Source organism: Sceloporus undulatus, chromosome 7, assembly GCF_019175285.1.
Source record: "Sceloporus undulatus isolate JIND9_A2432 ecotype Alabama chromosome 7, SceUnd_v1.1, whole genome shotgun sequence".
Taxonomy (NCBI): Eukaryota; Metazoa; Chordata; class Lepidosauria; order Squamata; family Phrynosomatidae; genus Sceloporus; species Sceloporus undulatus.
Window position 1 is genome coordinate 15,431,195 of NC_056528.1, and position 18,262 is coordinate 15,449,456.

The following is an 18,262-nucleotide window of genomic DNA, read 5'->3' on the forward strand; positions in this document are numbered from 1 at the left end:
TATATATATATATATTAATTTAATTAATTGCAGCTATATATATATATTAAATGTAGATAGATATTAAATTGCACATATATATATATTAAATTGCAGCTATATATATTAAATTAACTGCAGATACATTAATTAAATTAATTGCATATATATATATATATATATATATATATATATATATATAATTAATTGCCTATATATAGATATAGATATTAAATTAATTGCCTATATATAGATATAGATATTAAATTAATTGCACAGACACACACACATACGCATATATATGCATTAAATGAATTGCATGCACACAAAAAGGCAGAGAGGCTATTTTCCTCCTCTGTTATTTTTGGTTTGATTTTGGCCCAGAGGAAGAAGGGTCCTCTTTTGGCAAAGGTCTCCTGCAAAGCTGGTTCCAGAGACGATGTTTGGACGTTGGACTAAATAGATCTCCTGCAGGGAAGGATCGACTATTGAGCCGGAGCTGCTGCCTCTGAGACCATCCTCCCTTTTCTCTTTTCTGGAAAAAGACATTATTCCTTTTGATTTCCATCCCAGGAAGGCAGGTGGAGAGAAAGAGATAGCAAGAGCAAGAGGGGGACTTTGCCTTGGCATCCCAGTCTCTTCCTTAAAGTCTTAGCAGAAGGAGAAGAAGGGAAAGACTGAGAAAGGCTCTTATGTCCCTCTTCCCTCTCTTCTTTTGGGTCTTCTCTCTCTGTCTCTATCTCCTGCTCTCCCTCTCGACCTCTTGGCTTAGCTGCCTTTCAGGATGAGGTTAGGTGATCCCCCCAGTTGAGAAGAACATGGTAGCCCCCCATCATCTCTGAACCCCTCTTCCTCCATGTCCTGACTATCCCTTTTCCCACTCCGGTGGCTCTTTTTGAGGAGGAAGAAGAGGAGGAAGACAAGGTGGAGGCAGGGGGCAATGAGCGAGGATCTGGACCGCCTCTCGGTGGATTCCTGCGCCTCCTCGGTGCCCTCGGCATCATCCTCGCCATCCAACGCCATTCCTCCAGTGGGACTCAGTGGTGGACCCTCTGGTCCTTCTGGCCCTGGGGCCTCAGGACCCGGGATCCGCTTGCTTTCAACCAACGTCCGGAAACTCCACGGGGCCCTCAACCTCTTGCTGAGCGAGACAGAGCGGGAGCAGTTCATCCACTGCTTGAACGTCTACCATTGCCGGAGGAACGTCTACGACTTGGTCCAGACCCTCAAGGTCCTGCTGGACGGACCAGAGAAGCGACAGCTCCTGCCCATGCTCCGCCTGGTCATCCCCCGCTCGGACCAGCTCCTCTTTGACCAATACACCTCAGAAGGGCTCTACTTGAAGGCCGACTTCTTGCCCGGACCTAGCGCGGGCCTCGAAGTGGGTCTGCCCAGATCTCCATTGGCCGTTGGTGCGATCCCGACCCCGACCCCTCGATCGCCCTCGGTGACGCTTCCGTCTGCCACTACTGCCACCACAACCACTCGCCTCTGGTCCTCTTCTCCCCTACCGACCTCCGGGAGACCCCTTCCAGTGGATTTGAGCACCACCATTGATGGGACAGCTTCGTCGTTGGCCTCCTGGGGAGTGGAGACCCTCCGTGGAGAAGTCCGTCACGTCACCCTCAAGCGCCACAAGGCCCAGGAAGGTTTGGGCTTCAGCATTCGGGGCGGCTCAGAGCACGGGGTGGGCATCTTTGTGTCTCTGGTGGAACCAGGCTCCTTGGCAGAGAAGGAAGGGCTCCGGGTGGGCGACCAGATCCTGAAAGTCAACGATAAGCCCTTGGACAAGGTGACCCACGCGGAAGCTGTCAAGGTAAGGTTGGTTGGTAACTTCAACCCAAACTGCTTTGGGTAAGGGGGCTACAACACCCATCATCCCTGCCCATTGGCAGTGGTTGGCTTCCATTTTGCTTTTCAGAGAAAGCTCGCGACTGTTAGCCTAGACTTTTAAGGAAATCATAATAGGTTCAGCACCTTGGAGAATTGGGACAATCAACCAAAGCGGACTTGGTCCTCAACTGGCACAGAGGCTGCCAACCTTCATTGCTATTGCTTATGCCAGATGGGAAATTGAGGTTCAGCAGCCCCTCTTTTCCCAGCCCTGTCCTAGTAGAGATAATACTTTGTTGGTGTGTCTGTCTGGAGCAGAGAGGCTTGTAGTGTAGTGGTTAGAGCCTAAGGATTGGGAGAAGGGATCCTGGTGTTGAATTGTGATGAAGTGTTTGAAAGCTTTTCCTTTCTAAAAAATCTGGATTCGTCTAAGGGAACCTAGTAACAAAGAAGTGAGCAAGAGTCTATTTGATTTCCTTACTTTGCAATTGTTGTTCTTGTTGTGTGCCATCAAGTCATTTTCGACTAATGTCGACCCTGAGACGAACCTCTCAAAGGGTTTTCTTGGCAAGGTTTGTCCAGAGAGGTTTTGCCATTGCCTTCCTTGGAAGCTGAGAGAGTGTTGCTCACCCAAGGTCTCCCAGTGGGTTTTCATGGCGAAGCAGGGATTAAAACCCTGGTCCTTAGAGTCGTAGTTCAGCACTCAAACCACTACACCACATTTAGTCACATTTATATTCTACTTTGACTCCTGTGCACTCAACATGGCATCGTCCCCCTCATACTTTCCTTACAACAACCCCCAGAGGTAGTCCAGGATGAGAGGAAGAGATTGAGTGGCTCATTGAGTTTCATGGCTCAGTGGAGACTTAAACTTGGCTGTCCTCAATCTGACCTTCTAACCAGTGGTGGCTGCTACCTCCACTATCCCCATGTCAATGGAGATTTGAACCCATACTTGTTCCCCATTCCTCCAAATTTCATGAAGCAGTGCATTGGGTAACCTTGGACAAGTCATGCTCTCAGCCTCAAGAGAAACCTCCTCTGAGGTTTCAATAAAACTCAACGATCGGTTGTCTTTAGGGTCACCATAAGTTGGAAACAACTTGAAGTCACGCAACATACACTGAACCCATTTTGAGAGTAGACTTCAGGACCTTGGATAGAGGTCTTTCAAAGTGGATCCACCAACCATCTCACCACCAACCAAGGCCAGCTCTAACCACTACACAACACTGTTTGTTGCATTTGTCCTACAGATTTGCAAAGTGGTTCCAGGAGTGCATTTCCTTTTATTATTTTGATCAAACGTTTCCGACGGCCGCCGAGCAAAACGCTCTCGACCGGAGCTATGCCGTCTCTGTGCTCCTTATGATACTTTCACGCTAGTAAGAAAAGAGACCGTAGATGCAGAGAAAATGTGTTCTGGACTGTGAAATTCCCTGAACAAGGTAGTGCCGTTGCAGAAACCCAAACCGCTCTTGGAAACTTAATCTCCTTACTGCCCAGCATGGTTGCGACGGAGCGAGAAGTCCACAAAGGATCCTGCCAAGATAGGTCAGCCTGGACTAGCATGCGGATAAATAAAAAGATGCCACTGGGTTGAAACAAATAAAACCATGGCAGTGGATTGGGCTTTTATTAGAAAGGTCTTCCCAATCCAAATGTTCTGGGTGACTCACCGATAAGACTAATGGAGGGAGAGGAAACCGAAGGTTTTTCAATTAGTGATAAAAATGGAGATTGGCTAAAAATATCCCCCTTTTAGCCTGGCTAAAAATACGCCGGTTACTCAAAACCCCTGACTCCTGGCTTGAATTAGAACCTGGTCGGTTTCATTCATGGATTTCTGAAACTGATTAAGCTATAAGAGAAGTATTTTCCATAAGAATTGAGCACACTATTTGGGGTTAGATAGAAAATGCCGACACCGCTCCTAGTGCATTTATAAAAACATTTATGGTACCGACAGTTACTGCTTAGTAGGAGGTCTTTTTTACCAAGTGTTTTGCAAATTCCTTTTTGGTTGCAAAATGTGGTGTTATTGGGAGGATATTTCAGTTTGGGAACCAGTCGTGTGGCACTAGGACTTTGCACCGCAGGAGCAAGCAAAAACATGGAGATCCATGATCTATTTGGTAGATCTCCAGTGGCTTTTTAGCAGACCAGCAAAACATGGATTAGAAAATTAGCCAGCCTGTTGTGATGTGGGATTAGGACTCTAGGAAACCAGGGTTCGAATTCCTACTCAGCCGTGGAAACCCATTGGATGACCTTGGGCAAGTCATGCGCTCTCTCTCTCAGCCTTAGAGGGAGACCGTGACAAACCTCTTCTAGTTACCCTTGCCAAGAAAACCCAAGGATAAGGTTGCCTTAAGGTGACGCTGACTCAAAGATACATAGCAACAATTGGCTCTGAGAGTCAGTAAGCTGCTAGGAGAGCTATTGGAAGGACCTGAGTGCTGAAATGTCTCCCTTTCGTTCCATCCCCATAAAGGTTATGTGCAAAATATTGAAGTTGCCATATATCTACTCTTGTCCGTACATGGTGTCATTTTCAGCTACAGGAGTGTGCAGCTCAAATACCAGAAATTTGGGGTGAAAACATTATTTTCCTAAGTCACATTCTCTCAGCCTCAAAGGAAAGCGGTAGCAAATCTCTAAACGAACCTGGCAAAGAAACCCCTAGGGCGGTGCTCTCTTCTGCAGTGCAGAAATAATGCAGTTTGATACTGCTTTAACTGCTCTGGCTCAAGGCCATGGATTTCTGGGATGTGTAGTTTGGTGCCGTGTCTGTCAGAGAGCTCTGGGACCACCACAAACTACAGATCCCAGGATTCCATAGCATTGAGCCAGGGCAGTTAACATGGTGTCAAACTGGATTATTTCTGCAGTGCAGATTAGATCGGTGCCACTATCAGGGTCTACCTATAGGCACATAACCACTGTTTTTGGTCTTTTGCATAGACTGGGAAGGATAACCAGAGAAAAAGAGAGACTAAAGCAGGGAGGAGGAAGCCACAGACCTCCAGATGATGTTGGACTATGACTTCCATCATCCCTTGCCACTGGCCATACTGCTTGAGGCTGATAGGAGTTGCGATCCAACAATGTCAAAGGTAGCCAAATGTATTTTTCCACCTCTTCTTTCAGGGACAAAATTGGATATACCATTACTTGTGTTGTTGTATTGTTTCTCTCTATGCATTTTGTGTCACGTAAATAACCGGATATATGTTCCAAACCCACAAAACAGTGATACCTTTCTTGGTATCAAATCACCAAATAGTCTTTCTGGATCTAAGTTCTTCGTTCATGGGATGAGGTTCCTTAGCTAGGATGAATGGGTGCTTGAGTGACAGACAGGGAGAAGAAAAGTCCTGCAGGGTTGGTTTTTCTATTTAAAGGCTGCAGCTGATGGCTTTCCTTCTCTTCCTTGACCTGGTGGAATTGCCATTCCTACAACAGCCCTGCAGAGTAAACTGGTGTGTTATTCTCTCTGCATTGCAAACGGCTGCTGCGATCTTTTCCTTGCGCAAATAGCAGAATGCAAGACAGTAATCTAGGGATTTGCTAGTAATAACAGTGCTTCTGTCTGCTCCCTCCTTGTCTTCTAACTGAACAGGGATATCAAAAAGGCATGCAATGAGAATAATTTGAGTCATTTGGCTGGGAAAGCCTACCCCCTTTTATCTGACCCCAGGATTTTCCCCACGCGCATCTTACAGGTCCTAGAAATCCTAGCAAATTGCCTGGTTACTAATCTCATAATAGTGAGTATTTATAGGCAGCAAAGCAATGCTTTTCCCCCTTTGCTTTTAGCAGCGAGGCTCCCACTGCACCAGACTAATACTTCTCTTTTTCCTCTCCAAAACAAGGGGCATTTTTAAGTATCCAAAAACCATCCTGGGATCTGTGGTTCGTCGTGGCATCATAGACAGCTAAACATCTCACAAAACTACAAATCCCAGAACTCCATAATCTTGGAGTGAAAGTAGTGTCAAACTGCATTAATTCTCTGGTGTGGATGCAACCGAGGAGATGCAGTCCTCTGTATGATCCCTGCTGCGGATGTGTATTTTCACTGTCTTCAAATATTGGAAGGGATGTCGTGCAGAAAATGAACTGCGTTTGTTCTCTGTTGCTTCAAAGCCGCAGATTCAAATCACAAGAGATTTTGAATTAGCATTAGCGCAAGCTTCCTGGTGGTAAGAGCTGTCATGATAGTGGACTGGACTGGCTTGAATGAATGAGAATGAGACTGTTTTGTCAGACACTTTTATGCACGAGACGCATGGCCAGAGAAGCTGTGGATTTCTTGCATCTCTCAGGGGTTCGGCAAGATGATCCCTGGGCTCCTTTTCAACCCTATGATTCTGTGCATCCTTTAGAAAGTGGCACCTAGGTTGTCCATCTCTGAGGTCCAAGTCTGTGGGTCTGCTGGCTGGACTGATGGGAGTTGCAGTCCTACACAGAGCACCTTCCTCAGGACTTTTCCAGCTCTTACTCGCCTTTGGAGAATCATTGTGGCTTCCACCTCCCATTTCCCAACTCAGTGTCATTGATGCAGCCAAAACTTTATAACCTCTTCAGCACTCCTTTCATCCTTCTCTTTTCAACCTATAATTTGTGTCATTGCTTCTTAGCTACAGGATACAAGAAGAAGAAGGAAAAAATCTGTCGGCTGCATCGTTGTTTAGCTTCTCAAGGCAAAGAGATATAAGTGCGGGTTGCTGACGTGAGCCACAAGTATAGGCTGCGACATTGCATTATTTAGGCCCAAGACTAAACACATTTACCTGGGAGAGAGTCCCACAGATTTGAAGTAACTAGATAGTTACAGATACCGGATTGTTGTTTGTTGTCGTTGTGTGCCTTCAAGTCAGTTCCAACTTATGGTAACCCTAAGGCATGGGTTTTTCTTGGCAAGGTTGCTTCAGAGGAGGTCTGCCACTTATAAATGAGCTGATTTATGGAACTGAATGAAGAGTTGTTGTTGTTGTTCTTGTTCTTGTTGTGTACCTTCAAGTTGTTTCTGACTTATGGCGACCCTAAGACCATGGGGTTTTCTTGGCAAGATTTCTTCAGAGGAGGTTTGCCGTTGCCTTATCCTGAGGCTGAGAGAGTGTGACTTAACCAAGATCACCCAGCGGGTTTCATGGCCAAGAAGGGAATTTAACCCTGGTCTTCAGAGTCCTGATCCAACACTCAAACCACTATGCTGCATTGCACTCCTTTTATGCTGCAACTATAATTTCCCAGATACTATATAGTTTGGTTGCTTTGGCTTCAATAGTCAGTTGAGGAGGAGGAATACAATATGGTTCCAGTGCCGGCTTCTGCTGTTTCCTCATGTATTAGCCATGCAACGACTGGTATTTGCGACCAGAAGGCTTCACTGTATCTTAGGCAGTGCACTCTCATCCATGTGCAAATAATTTGAATTGTCTGTTCAAGTGGCTGCTTCTGACTATTCAAGTGCTTGGCATTTTTATCTGTTCAACTGGTGGCCTCTGATTTTATGCCAAAGCCATCAAAGGTGTACCTGGGAGGTCTAGTTCCAAGTTGGTTTTGCAGCAAAATGTGACATAAGAGGGGACCGAAGTGTCCTGTCTTGGTAGCGCAAGGCTGAAGCATGTTGTGACAATCCCTCTATTAATGATCAAATTCCCTTCAAGCAGCGTCTTCATAATTATCCAGCTATTTTGCTTTTTGAAGAGAGAGAGAAAGAGGGGAAGATTACCAATTATGCAGCACTGAAATGGCCTCAGTCTGTATTGCATTCTCCAGGAGCCTTGCTGATCTGTGATTAAAAGAAGGACAGTCGCAGGCGAGCAAAGTTACCCTGCAAGGCGTTTGCCTTTAAAAATGCATATATATGTTTACAAGATGACACATAAAAGCAGACGCAGGGGACTAGGTACAGCAAAGGGAAGAAAGGACGCTAAATATTTAAATGTAGAGCCCTCGGCAATGATGGGAAGCTCACTGAGTTTGGTGGCATCTTCCGACCCACTCAGGTTCTGTAGCCTTCCTAGGAAGACTAAACTGCATGCTATTTTAATGTAGAGATGGGAATTATGTGGCCCGCGTGTGGCTTGTGGACCTTCAGCATGGCTCTGTGATGTTATTGAATTCACAATGTTGCTGTTTTATATAAGAGACACCATTTCACTACACCGTTGTATTTAAGGGGAATTGAGCATCCACAGATTTTGGTATCCATGTGGGGTCCTGGAACCAAATGCCAACAGATACCAAGGGCTCTCTGTATTTAAAAACATTACAGATGTTTAGGGTCAAAGAGACTTGGGTCTTTCTCAGTTTCATCCTTCTATGCCTCTTTGGCAGCCTCATTTCATGGTCCCTAAGATCCCTGGCTAGTTATGCCTACCTTCCCTTAAGGTAGGATCACTTCTTCCTTGCATGGGCTGAGAAATGCATACGCATTTTCCACAATGGATTTTGTAGTAGTACAGTAGTTTGGGAAGTGGGCATCCTTCTACCTAGCTTGCTTGGCACATGGAAGACTCCACAAGGCTGGTGTGTTTACGAAGTAGTTTGGAAAGTGGACATTGGAAGAAGCCTGCTACCTATGCAAGCTTGCTTGGTGCATGGAAGACTCCACAAGGATGATGAGTTTACTTCAGTGTCCATCAGTGTCACAGAGTGGTAGTTTCTGGTGTGAGCTGACCAGCTTGCACAACAAACCCAAGCTGGCTCCTTCTTGACTCGCTGCTTGTTCCTCCTTCCTTCTTAACTCATCCTCTTGACCAATCATTAAGAGTTCCTTCTTGAAGCCATCATCTCTCCTAACTGTTGTTGCTGTTTTTTGAGTATTACTGGCTCGACTGGCCTGGTCTGACCAGCCAAGAAGGTCTTCTGCCCTATCACCACTTTTCTGCTGCCAAGGATGGAGAACTGCAGTTCCAAAGGCCTTTGGTGATGGTAGAGATGTTGGGTTGGGTGCCTTCAAGTCATTTTTGACTTTGGACAACCCTAAGGCCAACCTATCATGGGAGTTTTATTGGCAGGATTTGTTCAGAGAAGGTTTGCCATGGCCTTCCCCTGAGGCTGAGAGAGTGTGACTTGCCCAATGGGTTTCATGGCCAAACTAGGAATCAAAGCCTAGTCTTCTGAGTCGTAGTTCAACTACTACACCACACTGGTGGAGATGATCTTCTATTTAATGGTGATTTTGCTGTCCGTCTCAAAACATTTCTCTTGGGGGGGGGGGATTACAAGGGACCCCAAATCTTCCATGGCTGGGGTAGGGACAAAAATGGTTGCCCACAATGAGATGCCTTAACCCTCCTGTTCCAGTTTCAAGTCCTTTCTCGACATGATTGTTCAACATACAGGAGTTTGGTCTCCAAAAAACAGAGCAGCACATTGCAGTGTTTTCAGTTTAATTGCAGTTCAATGAACTCCTTCGGTTAATTGTGCTTCATAGAAAGGAGTCCTAAATCTGCTTCTCATCAGTTTTACTGGGTCACCCCAAATTTCAGTTATTATTCTGTATGCGTGTCGGGGAGAGGAATGGTTTTCTCTTTGCAAAGAACTCAGCAGTATTTGTTCAGAGTTATTGGGGGGGGGGGGAAGAAACCATTTGTCATGATCTGAATAAAGATGGGATAAATAACCACTTTGGTTAATAACCAACATTTACTAGTGTGTGTCGATTATATCCCAAAGTAGTCAACGTCGGTTGTTTTCGGTTAAGGGCTTCTTGTCACCAAAGTTGTTGCCGGTTTGGTAAATGCTCGGCAAATAATGGCAGATGTACCGAGGTCAATCGGTGTGTATGTGTGTTTGTGTTTGTGTTTCGTAGATGGAAGGGGAAAGAATTGCATTGACAGGAGAAAGGGAAGGGCACAGGGACTGGTTTGCAGGGTAGTCTGCCGTAATTTATTTAACATCTTTGCACCTCGGTTTATTTGATCCGATCAAAGTGATAATTATATTTGGGCTCTAGCTCGGTCTCCATGTGTGGCGTTACGCATCTCTAATTAGCATTTATGGAAAATACTTGGAGAAAGAGATGGGAACATTCCTGCGCATATGTTCCCGATCAGCGTTTGTGCTTTATAATCAGGTCTGCTTTACATTTGATGTAACGTTGCCATCCAAATGTCCCCTGAATTGTTAAGATGTCTCCGTCTTCTGTCTGCGGGAATTTTCCTGGCAAACAATGAGGATGAAAGCATAACCAAGGATGCAGGAAGACTCTGGAGCTTGGGAGGACCTTGATGCTTGGGCAATACTCACCTGAAGTAGGAAACCCTCCTATACACCTTTCTGTCCAGGAGGAACCAATGGCTAACATGGGATGGGTAGGGTCGGCCCAGGCTTGGGGGCTTTTTCATGGAGAACTTGCCACCTATAGTTCACTATCTTAACACATGCAGGAGCAGAACGTAGATTTCAGCAGTTATTGAGAGGTCCTCTGTCACCCAAAACATCTGTACTTGTAGTCCAAAACATTGGGAAGGTATTTGTTTGCACACCTCTTGGGTTAGATGAGAAGTGGACAACTCTCTAGCTGTTGTTGGGCTTCCCAACCCATCATCCCTAGCCAGCACAGCCAATGGTGAGAGAACATGGGAGCTATAGTCCAAACATTTCTTGATGGAAGCCCATAGTTGACTATCCTTTGGTGTCTTCTCACAAGGCTCAGTAGGAAAAGGCCTTCCTAGGATCTTCATACTTTAGAATAAGGGTGACCTTGAGATGTTTAGGGTGACATTCAATCACTTTATATCTACCCTACCTTCTCCTCAATGCCTATCATCCTTGGCCATTGACCAGGCTAAGGGTTTTGCAGTCCAGCGACTTCTGAATGGGTTGCATGTAGATCAGCCTCATATTCATTCTACTAATGCTCCTTTTATCTTTCTTTTCAAGCTGCAGAACGGCTCGGTTTTATTTTTGACTCTGTTTCAAATTGAGTTTCATGGTTATCTCCATGGAGTCCATATCTGATTGTGGCGATGTGACGCTAATTCTGGCTTTACTGTGAAGTTCTTTTAATGTTTACTTTCTTTTCATAAAATGAGGCTTCGATAAAAATGGCACTCCTTCCCAAGATAGCTGCAGGAATCAACCAGCTTGGACTTAGCATTTGTAGTCAAGAGGTATCCTGAAGTCCTAACCTTGTGCTTAAAAGAAAATCCCAATTATGTTCAAGAAAACCCTGCATTTATTAGTACTAGTTATGCAATTTGAGGAGGATTCCATCAATGGGCATCATTTGCTTAAATTAGTCTGCTTCTTTCTTTGGGGAGAGGCATTGCTCTGAAGCATATGTCCGATCAACGCAAAATCTTGTCAGTTTCCCTGTCCCCACAGTCTCCAGACTGTGAAATTCTGAAATTTGAAGAGACGGTGTCCATATGCTTCTCGGGGAAAGCTTGAAGGAAGAAATGTGCTGAGTCTCAGGGGAACATACCGTAAAATTGTGCTGGAGGCTGGATCATAGAGATGGACAATTCTGACATCTCCGTGAGCTCATTTGCTGGATTCGGTACAGTCCAAGAGTTGCGTGGACTGTAGCAAGGGAACAAAAACTGGTTTCGTAAACAAGGTCAGTTGTCACTCCTGGTTTGGAAAAATGGGCAAGCGATGATCTATTTATTTTCTGTAATCTTCTGTGTCCCATCTGCTCCATGTTTGGTCAGTTGAGATAATATACTGTATTGGGACATAGGAGAGGGCCTTTCCAGCTGTGGTACCCCAGCTGTGGAAAGCTCTCCCCTGAAGGCCCTATTGGGGCCAACATCATTGGGATGCATCAGTAGGGTTGACCCAAATCACCGGGTACACGGGCCCAGTCCCTTATTTCTTTAGCTGATTTTAATGCTAGCTGCCAAAGGTTGGCATATCTGGATGTGCCACATGCATAGACAAGGCTTTGGGTTGGACCAAAATCAGTTCCATCTGGAAGAAAGAAGAGAATCGCCCAGATATGAAGGGTTCATGATTTGACTCTATTATGATTCTGTTATGACTTGACTCTATTAAGGAGGTCATGGGTATGAATTTTTAGGACAGAGCCATGGGGGACAGAAGGTCTTGGAGATGTCTCCTCCATAGGGTTGCCATGAGTTGAGAGTGACTTGAAGGTGGATAACAACAATGGTTTGCGTTGACCCAAGACTTGTTTTGGGATAGACAGTGTGATCTGCCCTAGGTTACCCAGTGGGTTTCCATGGCTTAGAGGAGATTTGAACCCTAGTCTTTTAGAGTGTTATTCCAGCACTCAAAACTACTACGCCATGCTACACCTCGGGTTTCCATAATGCATGGCATATTACGATACGTATCTATTTATGTTACACTGTGATAGGTTTGCCTTAGGGTTGCCATAAGTCAGAAATGACTTCAAGGCATGCAACAACAAATGCCTCAGAGACCACAAAACAGCGCCGGGGGCCACTTTTGCACTTCCCTTTATTAGATTTTGCAGAAATCATTTTGTCCCTTCTCCAAAATAGCCAGTTGGGTCTTAAAACAGAAATGCTCCCGCATTTGTCATAGCTTTGTTTAAATCGAGTGTTTGCATGAGGGAAAAGAGGACTGCAATGCAAGGCCATATATTAGCTTCAAAAGAAAATGCTGTTGACCTTGTCTCTTCCCAAGAAGTTTGCTTTCAGTTATGTCTGTCTGAGGAAGCTTTCTGATCCGAAACCGCTGCCCGCTTCCCATGACAACAGTCAGGAGTTATAGTTGACATCTCACAAATCTCCAAAGAATCACGCTGTTTATCCTTCCTCATTTCAGTCGTGCTGGAAATGTCAAAGGGAGGTAAGGAACTGAATATGGTCACCTCTAAAATAACCCAGATACTTCTGCATCAAAGCTTCCCGCAGCGCCATAAAGACTATCACATTTATGGCAACTTTTGTTGCCCGGCGCTTGCTTGGAGAGATGAAGAAAGTTTATCCACTAAGCTGGCAAATCTATATTTTCAGAGGGGGACAGAAAAGAAGAAAGGAGTCAAATGGAAGAGTCAAAGGGCACAAAATGCAAGGAGAGAAAGTCGATTAATCTTGTCTTGGTGGAGAGCATAGTGTGTGTCTCAAGTGAAATTGGAGTACTCCATTCCATAAAGCAGCATACCTTCCAACCTTTTGAAGCTGGAAATTGGGACTTGTGTGGCCAAGCAGCATCAGTGTGTGGCCATGATGGCAAAAGGTATAAGCTAGGAGAGGCTGCAGCAGTTTGCTTTTGCATGAGCCTCCTGGGAAGTACATGACTCACACCCTTTTCTCCTCTTCTCCTGTTGAGTTGGAGACAAACTACTCTTACAGAGACCACAAAGAAGAAGGGCAGGTTGCATTCCTGCAACTGTGGTTCTTCCAGCGGTCATCTGTGAACTCAAAGGATTATCCTGTGCTTCTGCAGTCCTTTTGGACAGGCTCAGGATGGCACCATTGGTCACAGAGACCATGAAGAAGAACTGCCCTTTGCCCACCTCTGCCGTTGTGGTGAAAGCAGTTCATAATCACAATTGCGCCCGAGGGAGATGGTATCAAATACGATCATGGTTTCTCCTGCAGGAGCTTTGCTCTGCAGCATTCCTATTCATTGTCGGCAGCGGGAGCACAATGACGTTGAGGTCAATGATGGAGCATCCCTCAGTGGTTTCTGGATTTTGCTTTCTGAATGTCAATGTAGGTCCCTCCGTTCTCTAGCGTGTTAGGAACTGACAAGCAATCGCCAACATTGGATGAACCAAAGGGGGCTGTTGTTGACAGGTCGGAAAGTTAGCGGGTGAAGCGAGTCGCTTGCGATGGCGCGGCTGATGTTAGACGGCCACACAGCAGTGTTTCTTGGATGGAGTTGAAAGGAGGCTCTGTTGAAAAGGATTGTCCCAGGGTTTCTGCCGCTGGCTGTGTTTACAAACATTCCTTTAATTAATTGATTCTCTCCTGAAGAGTCTGCACTGCAAGGAAAGGGAAACAACTCCAGTATACGATGACCACTGGTCACAAGCCAAACAAATGAGTTGATCATGACTGCTCTTCACGATGGTGTCCATACCTACTGAGATGAAATACTTTTGTCAGTTATGGTTGGTACATCATCTGCAGTCTGAAAATTTAAAAAATACCCAAAAAGTAGAAATAAAGAAATAAAACTTGGAGATTGTTGTAATACAAGGATCACTAAAGTTTCACATAAGATGACAAGAGAGTTTCTACCTACTCCTGCCTCAGCCATCAATGCAAGGGCCATCTCTTGTCCCACCGCTATGGCATCAAATATTGGTGGCCTCTAGATGTCTTTGGGGTTCCTATCTATTATTTTATTCATTCAATGTACCCTCAGGACACTACCATAGCCACTGCCACAATGGACTCCATGTGCCTAAACTCAAGCTTTCCAATATCCCTTATGTAGCGTTCTCAGAGACACAAGTGTACAATGTAAAAAAAGGATTTATTAAACAGAAATTGAACATAAGGACACATCAAATTGAACACCAGAGAGTAGTTATTTAAATACTTGTAAATCCTGACTGATACTACTCTGGCTCACGTTGCTCACTCATGCCCTAACTGACTCTGACTCTAACTAATCTCTGTCTCTGACCCTGACTAACTCTCCGAACATCTCCAACTCTTCAACCTATCACACATACTAGCCGTTTTAAATAAAAATAACCTTAGACATTCAGCCAACTACCAGGCACTACCAACATTTCATTCTCTCACCTCTCCCAACAGATTCTTACCTTACTACACGTTGCATGCATAACTATCCTTAATCTTACCTTATCTAATAACTACATGTCTCTGCTAAGTCCAGAACGTCACAGAGACAAATCCTAGCAGGTCCTCCAGGGTTCTTCAACAGGGTGGATGATTCAAAATTTAGGGGAGATATTTGGCCAGGTGTAGTAATCCTTCTCTTAGGGTAAACTGACTGACTGAGTCTCTCTGTTGGAAGAGAGAGTGACTACTACATCGAGCCTATGTTTGAAAACGATTGCTTTCTCCCCACTTTCTCTACATTTTGGACCATTCAGGCTGTTGAAGTGTTCAGGAAAATGTGCAAGCTCACCATTTTTGCAGCTCTTTCTTGTCCCTATTAAATGATCACCCAGCCTTGAGGTTTGCTGCTTGAGAAGATAAGCATCGATTCATCTTCTCTTAAATGGTTCCTGGTTGGTGACAGCTACTATTTTGGGACTTTCCTTCGTTCCAATCCCTCATCATTTGTTGTTTCATTTTTGCTTGTGTTTCATCCTTTATTTCTGATTGTCAGATAACTATGTAGCCGAAAGCAATGGAGAATGGTAACTCTGCTTCAGGTTTCATGGAGAGTCCCTTTCAAGCAAGCCAAAACCTGGAATGGATTCACTGCCCCACTGACATGGGAGCCATCATCCACCGCAGCAGAGATTTATACGATGCAACCTTATTGAGGCTTCATTGTTTTATTTATGCAATGCAACCTTGTTGAAGCTAAAATCATTGTTTTAGATGGCTTATAGATCCTCAATGACACATTGCAGCAGTTTGAGCTAAAGCAGTCAATGCTCAAGGCTGCCAGCTGCTTCTGGGAGGACAAAATGCTCCCTGGCATGTGTGATGGGTTTAAGAGTTAAGCCAGCAGTATCCAAAGTCCTTTTTTTCGATGGGTAAATGCATTTAAAAAAATAGGCCCAGAAGGCTATGTGTGTGTGTGTGTGTGCACAGGGTAGATGTGTGTGTGAGTGTGAAGCAATGCTGTCTTGTTGCATTAAGTGGCACAGCTCACTGGCGCAGAGGATTACACACTTGTTCCATTCTCCCAGTGCATCAGGTAGCTCCCGATGATATTTTCCATATGTCGGCTGAACAGACTGCTGTGCCAAACTGATATGATACATGTGGCACATTATAACTCAGGCAACCGAGGGGAAAAAAATGCCCAGGTTGTCCTAGTCGCTCATTCTGACAGGTGGGTGGATGAATATCTCAAGGTCTTTCGCTTCCCCAAATCTCTTTTTAAAACAAACTCTCCCTTTTCCCCCCAAGCTGTTTCACTCTCCAACAGCAACAGCAAATGTTTTTCCTGCCCCCCCCCCCTTTTTTTTTTTAGTGCCACTCATTTTTTGGCTTGCCTTGGAGCACATCCCTTTGCAGGCGAGCTAAAATATATGGCCACCTGTGTTAGTTTTCCCCTTCTTCCCCTGCCTCTGAGTTTCTCGCACACTCCGAAAACAATACCATCATATCTCCTCTCTCCTGAAAGGGTATATAAAGATGTTCCCTTTTCATTTCTTTTCTTTTCTTTTATTTGGAATTGGAGTCTCTCAAGTGCAGAGATAAACCGGCTCCTAAATCAGCACAAAAAGTGATGAGGAGCAATGGGATTATGGACACAATCTACAGCGGTGCAGTGACCCCATTTCTGTGGGTGGCCTGTTGAGTTTTCAGCCTTTCCGGTCCCTGTTATTGATCCCTTTTCAGCTTTCATAAAATGGATTTGCCCTCGTTGAACTCCTCTTGCCATCCCTCCCTTGGCCTTTACTCCATGATAATCTTGAACTTTTTCATGTAAAGTTTAGAAAAACAATTTTTGGACAGATTTTCAAAATTCCCCCGCCAGCATGGCTACAAGATGATGGATTTGGTATCCTAGAGAGCCAGTGTGGCATTAAGTTTTGAGTGTTGGACTATGACTTTGGAGACCAGGGTTCGATTCCCTTCTCAGCCATGAAACCCACTGGGTGACCTTGGGCAAGTCACACTCTCTCAGCCTCGGGCAAGGCCATGGCAAACCACCTCTCAACAAATCGTGCCAAGGAAACCCCATGATAGGGCACTAGGGTAGCTATAAGTTGGAAAGAAATTGAAGGCGCACAAACAACACCTAAATAGCCTGAAGGCACCCAATTCTGCCTGATCTCAAATGCTAAGCAGGGTCCGGCCTAGTTAGTACTGGGTGACACCAGCAATGGGTTTAGAGTGAAAGAAAAGAGATCCCACCTAAATTTTAGGAAGAACTTATTGACTGCAAGAATTGTTTGACGGTGGAACAGGTCACCTTGGAGTTTGGTGGAGTCTCCGTCTTTGGAGATCTTTAAACAGAGGTTGGGTGGCCATCTCCCAGGAGTGCTTTACTTATATATTCCTACATGGAAGGCAGTTGGATTAGATGACTCTTGTAGTCCCTTCCTACTCTTAGATTCTTTGAAAACCCAGCACAGATGGACCAGTGATCAGGTACAAACAGGGGTTTAGCTCAAAATATCTGGAAAGCACCAGATTGCCTAATCCTGGTGGAAACCCTCTATGTAGAAAAAGAAGCAGATAGATCAGCTTAGGGACCTTCGAGTGCCACATTTGGTCAGTCCTCAATAAAAGAACGGTTGGACTAGCCAGTGGGGAGAGACTTGGCTGCCCAGATTATAGTTTCTGCTTAAATCAAAAGAGGCTTTGCTTGTCTCAGAAGAACACTCCTGTTGCTCCAAATGCCCCGGTCCAGACAACTGTGATAGATGAGCTCTGCGTTTGGGAACAGCAGCCATTCTGAAAAGACAAAACAAGCAAAAAAGACTGCAGGGGAAAGAAATTGGCACCCGACAAATCCAGCAAAAGTCCAGCAAAAAAGAAAAGACTCTCTCCAGAGCTGCCTCTCTTTCTAATCGGTTGCTTTATGATATCTCTCTGCATCTTTGGGTTGGAAGCTTGGGTTGGAGGCTCACGTTGGTGCATATTCTTAGGGGCCTTGCACTCTTTTCCACTCCTTCCAGGCGTGCCTGTGCATTCGGCAATGTCCTCTTGGAACATTTGTCTCGCACGCCGATTACGCCGAGTCAACGTCTTTCTCACCCGCACCCCGGTCAAATCTCTTAGCAATTATTTTAATGTTCCCTTTGCTCGGCCGGAGCTGGATGGAGTGACCTTTTAAAAAAGCCAGGCATCGTCTTTGGCATCTTAAAAAGAGCTCGGTGGAACGCTGCTCTGGCACCGGAGGGACCTGCTTTGCGCGTTGCGAGAGAGAGATACAACGGTGGGGAGGTGTGGATCTCATTAGCTGAGAACAGTGGCATGCATCCAGGACTTTGCAGAGGATATAAGCCTTGGGCACTGGATTTGCCCCATTGCACAGTGAATTGATTGGGAGCCAGCCAGCTGTTTTGAGCTGAAACTGGCTGCAGTGCCAGGCCTCCCCCAAGACTTTGTTTGCTACCAAAAACAGGCAAACATCACTGTTATAAGACAAGCTTGATTGGTGGTAAACAATGCAGTAGGTGTAGTACAGAAAAGGAAGCCTTAAAGTCCTTTATCTGACAGGGTCCAGTGCAACCAGTGGTAGAACTGGGCCTCTAAGCAAATAATTCATGCCGTTGGTGTTGTGCCTTCAAGTCGTTTCCACTGAGAGAGTGCGACTTGGCCAAGGCGACTTGGGTTTCCATGGCTGAGCAGGGACTTGAACCCTGGTCTCCAGAGTCGTC

At 45.2% G+C, this 18,262-nt stretch overlaps 1 protein-coding gene across 1 annotated transcript in view; it reads left to right on the forward strand.

The window, feature by feature from the left end:
• The window catches only part of WHRN (whirlin), a 52,517-nt gene that overhangs the window by 1,717 nt on the left and 32,538 nt on the right, over window positions 1–18,262 (forward strand). Inside the window, exon 2 of the mRNA XM_042480559.1 lies at window positions 883–1,795. Coding sequence (XP_042336493.1) covers window positions 920–1,795 — 876 coding nt within the window. The 5' untranslated portion in view covers window positions 883–919. The remainder of the gene's footprint in view (window positions 1–882; window positions 1,796–18,262) is intronic.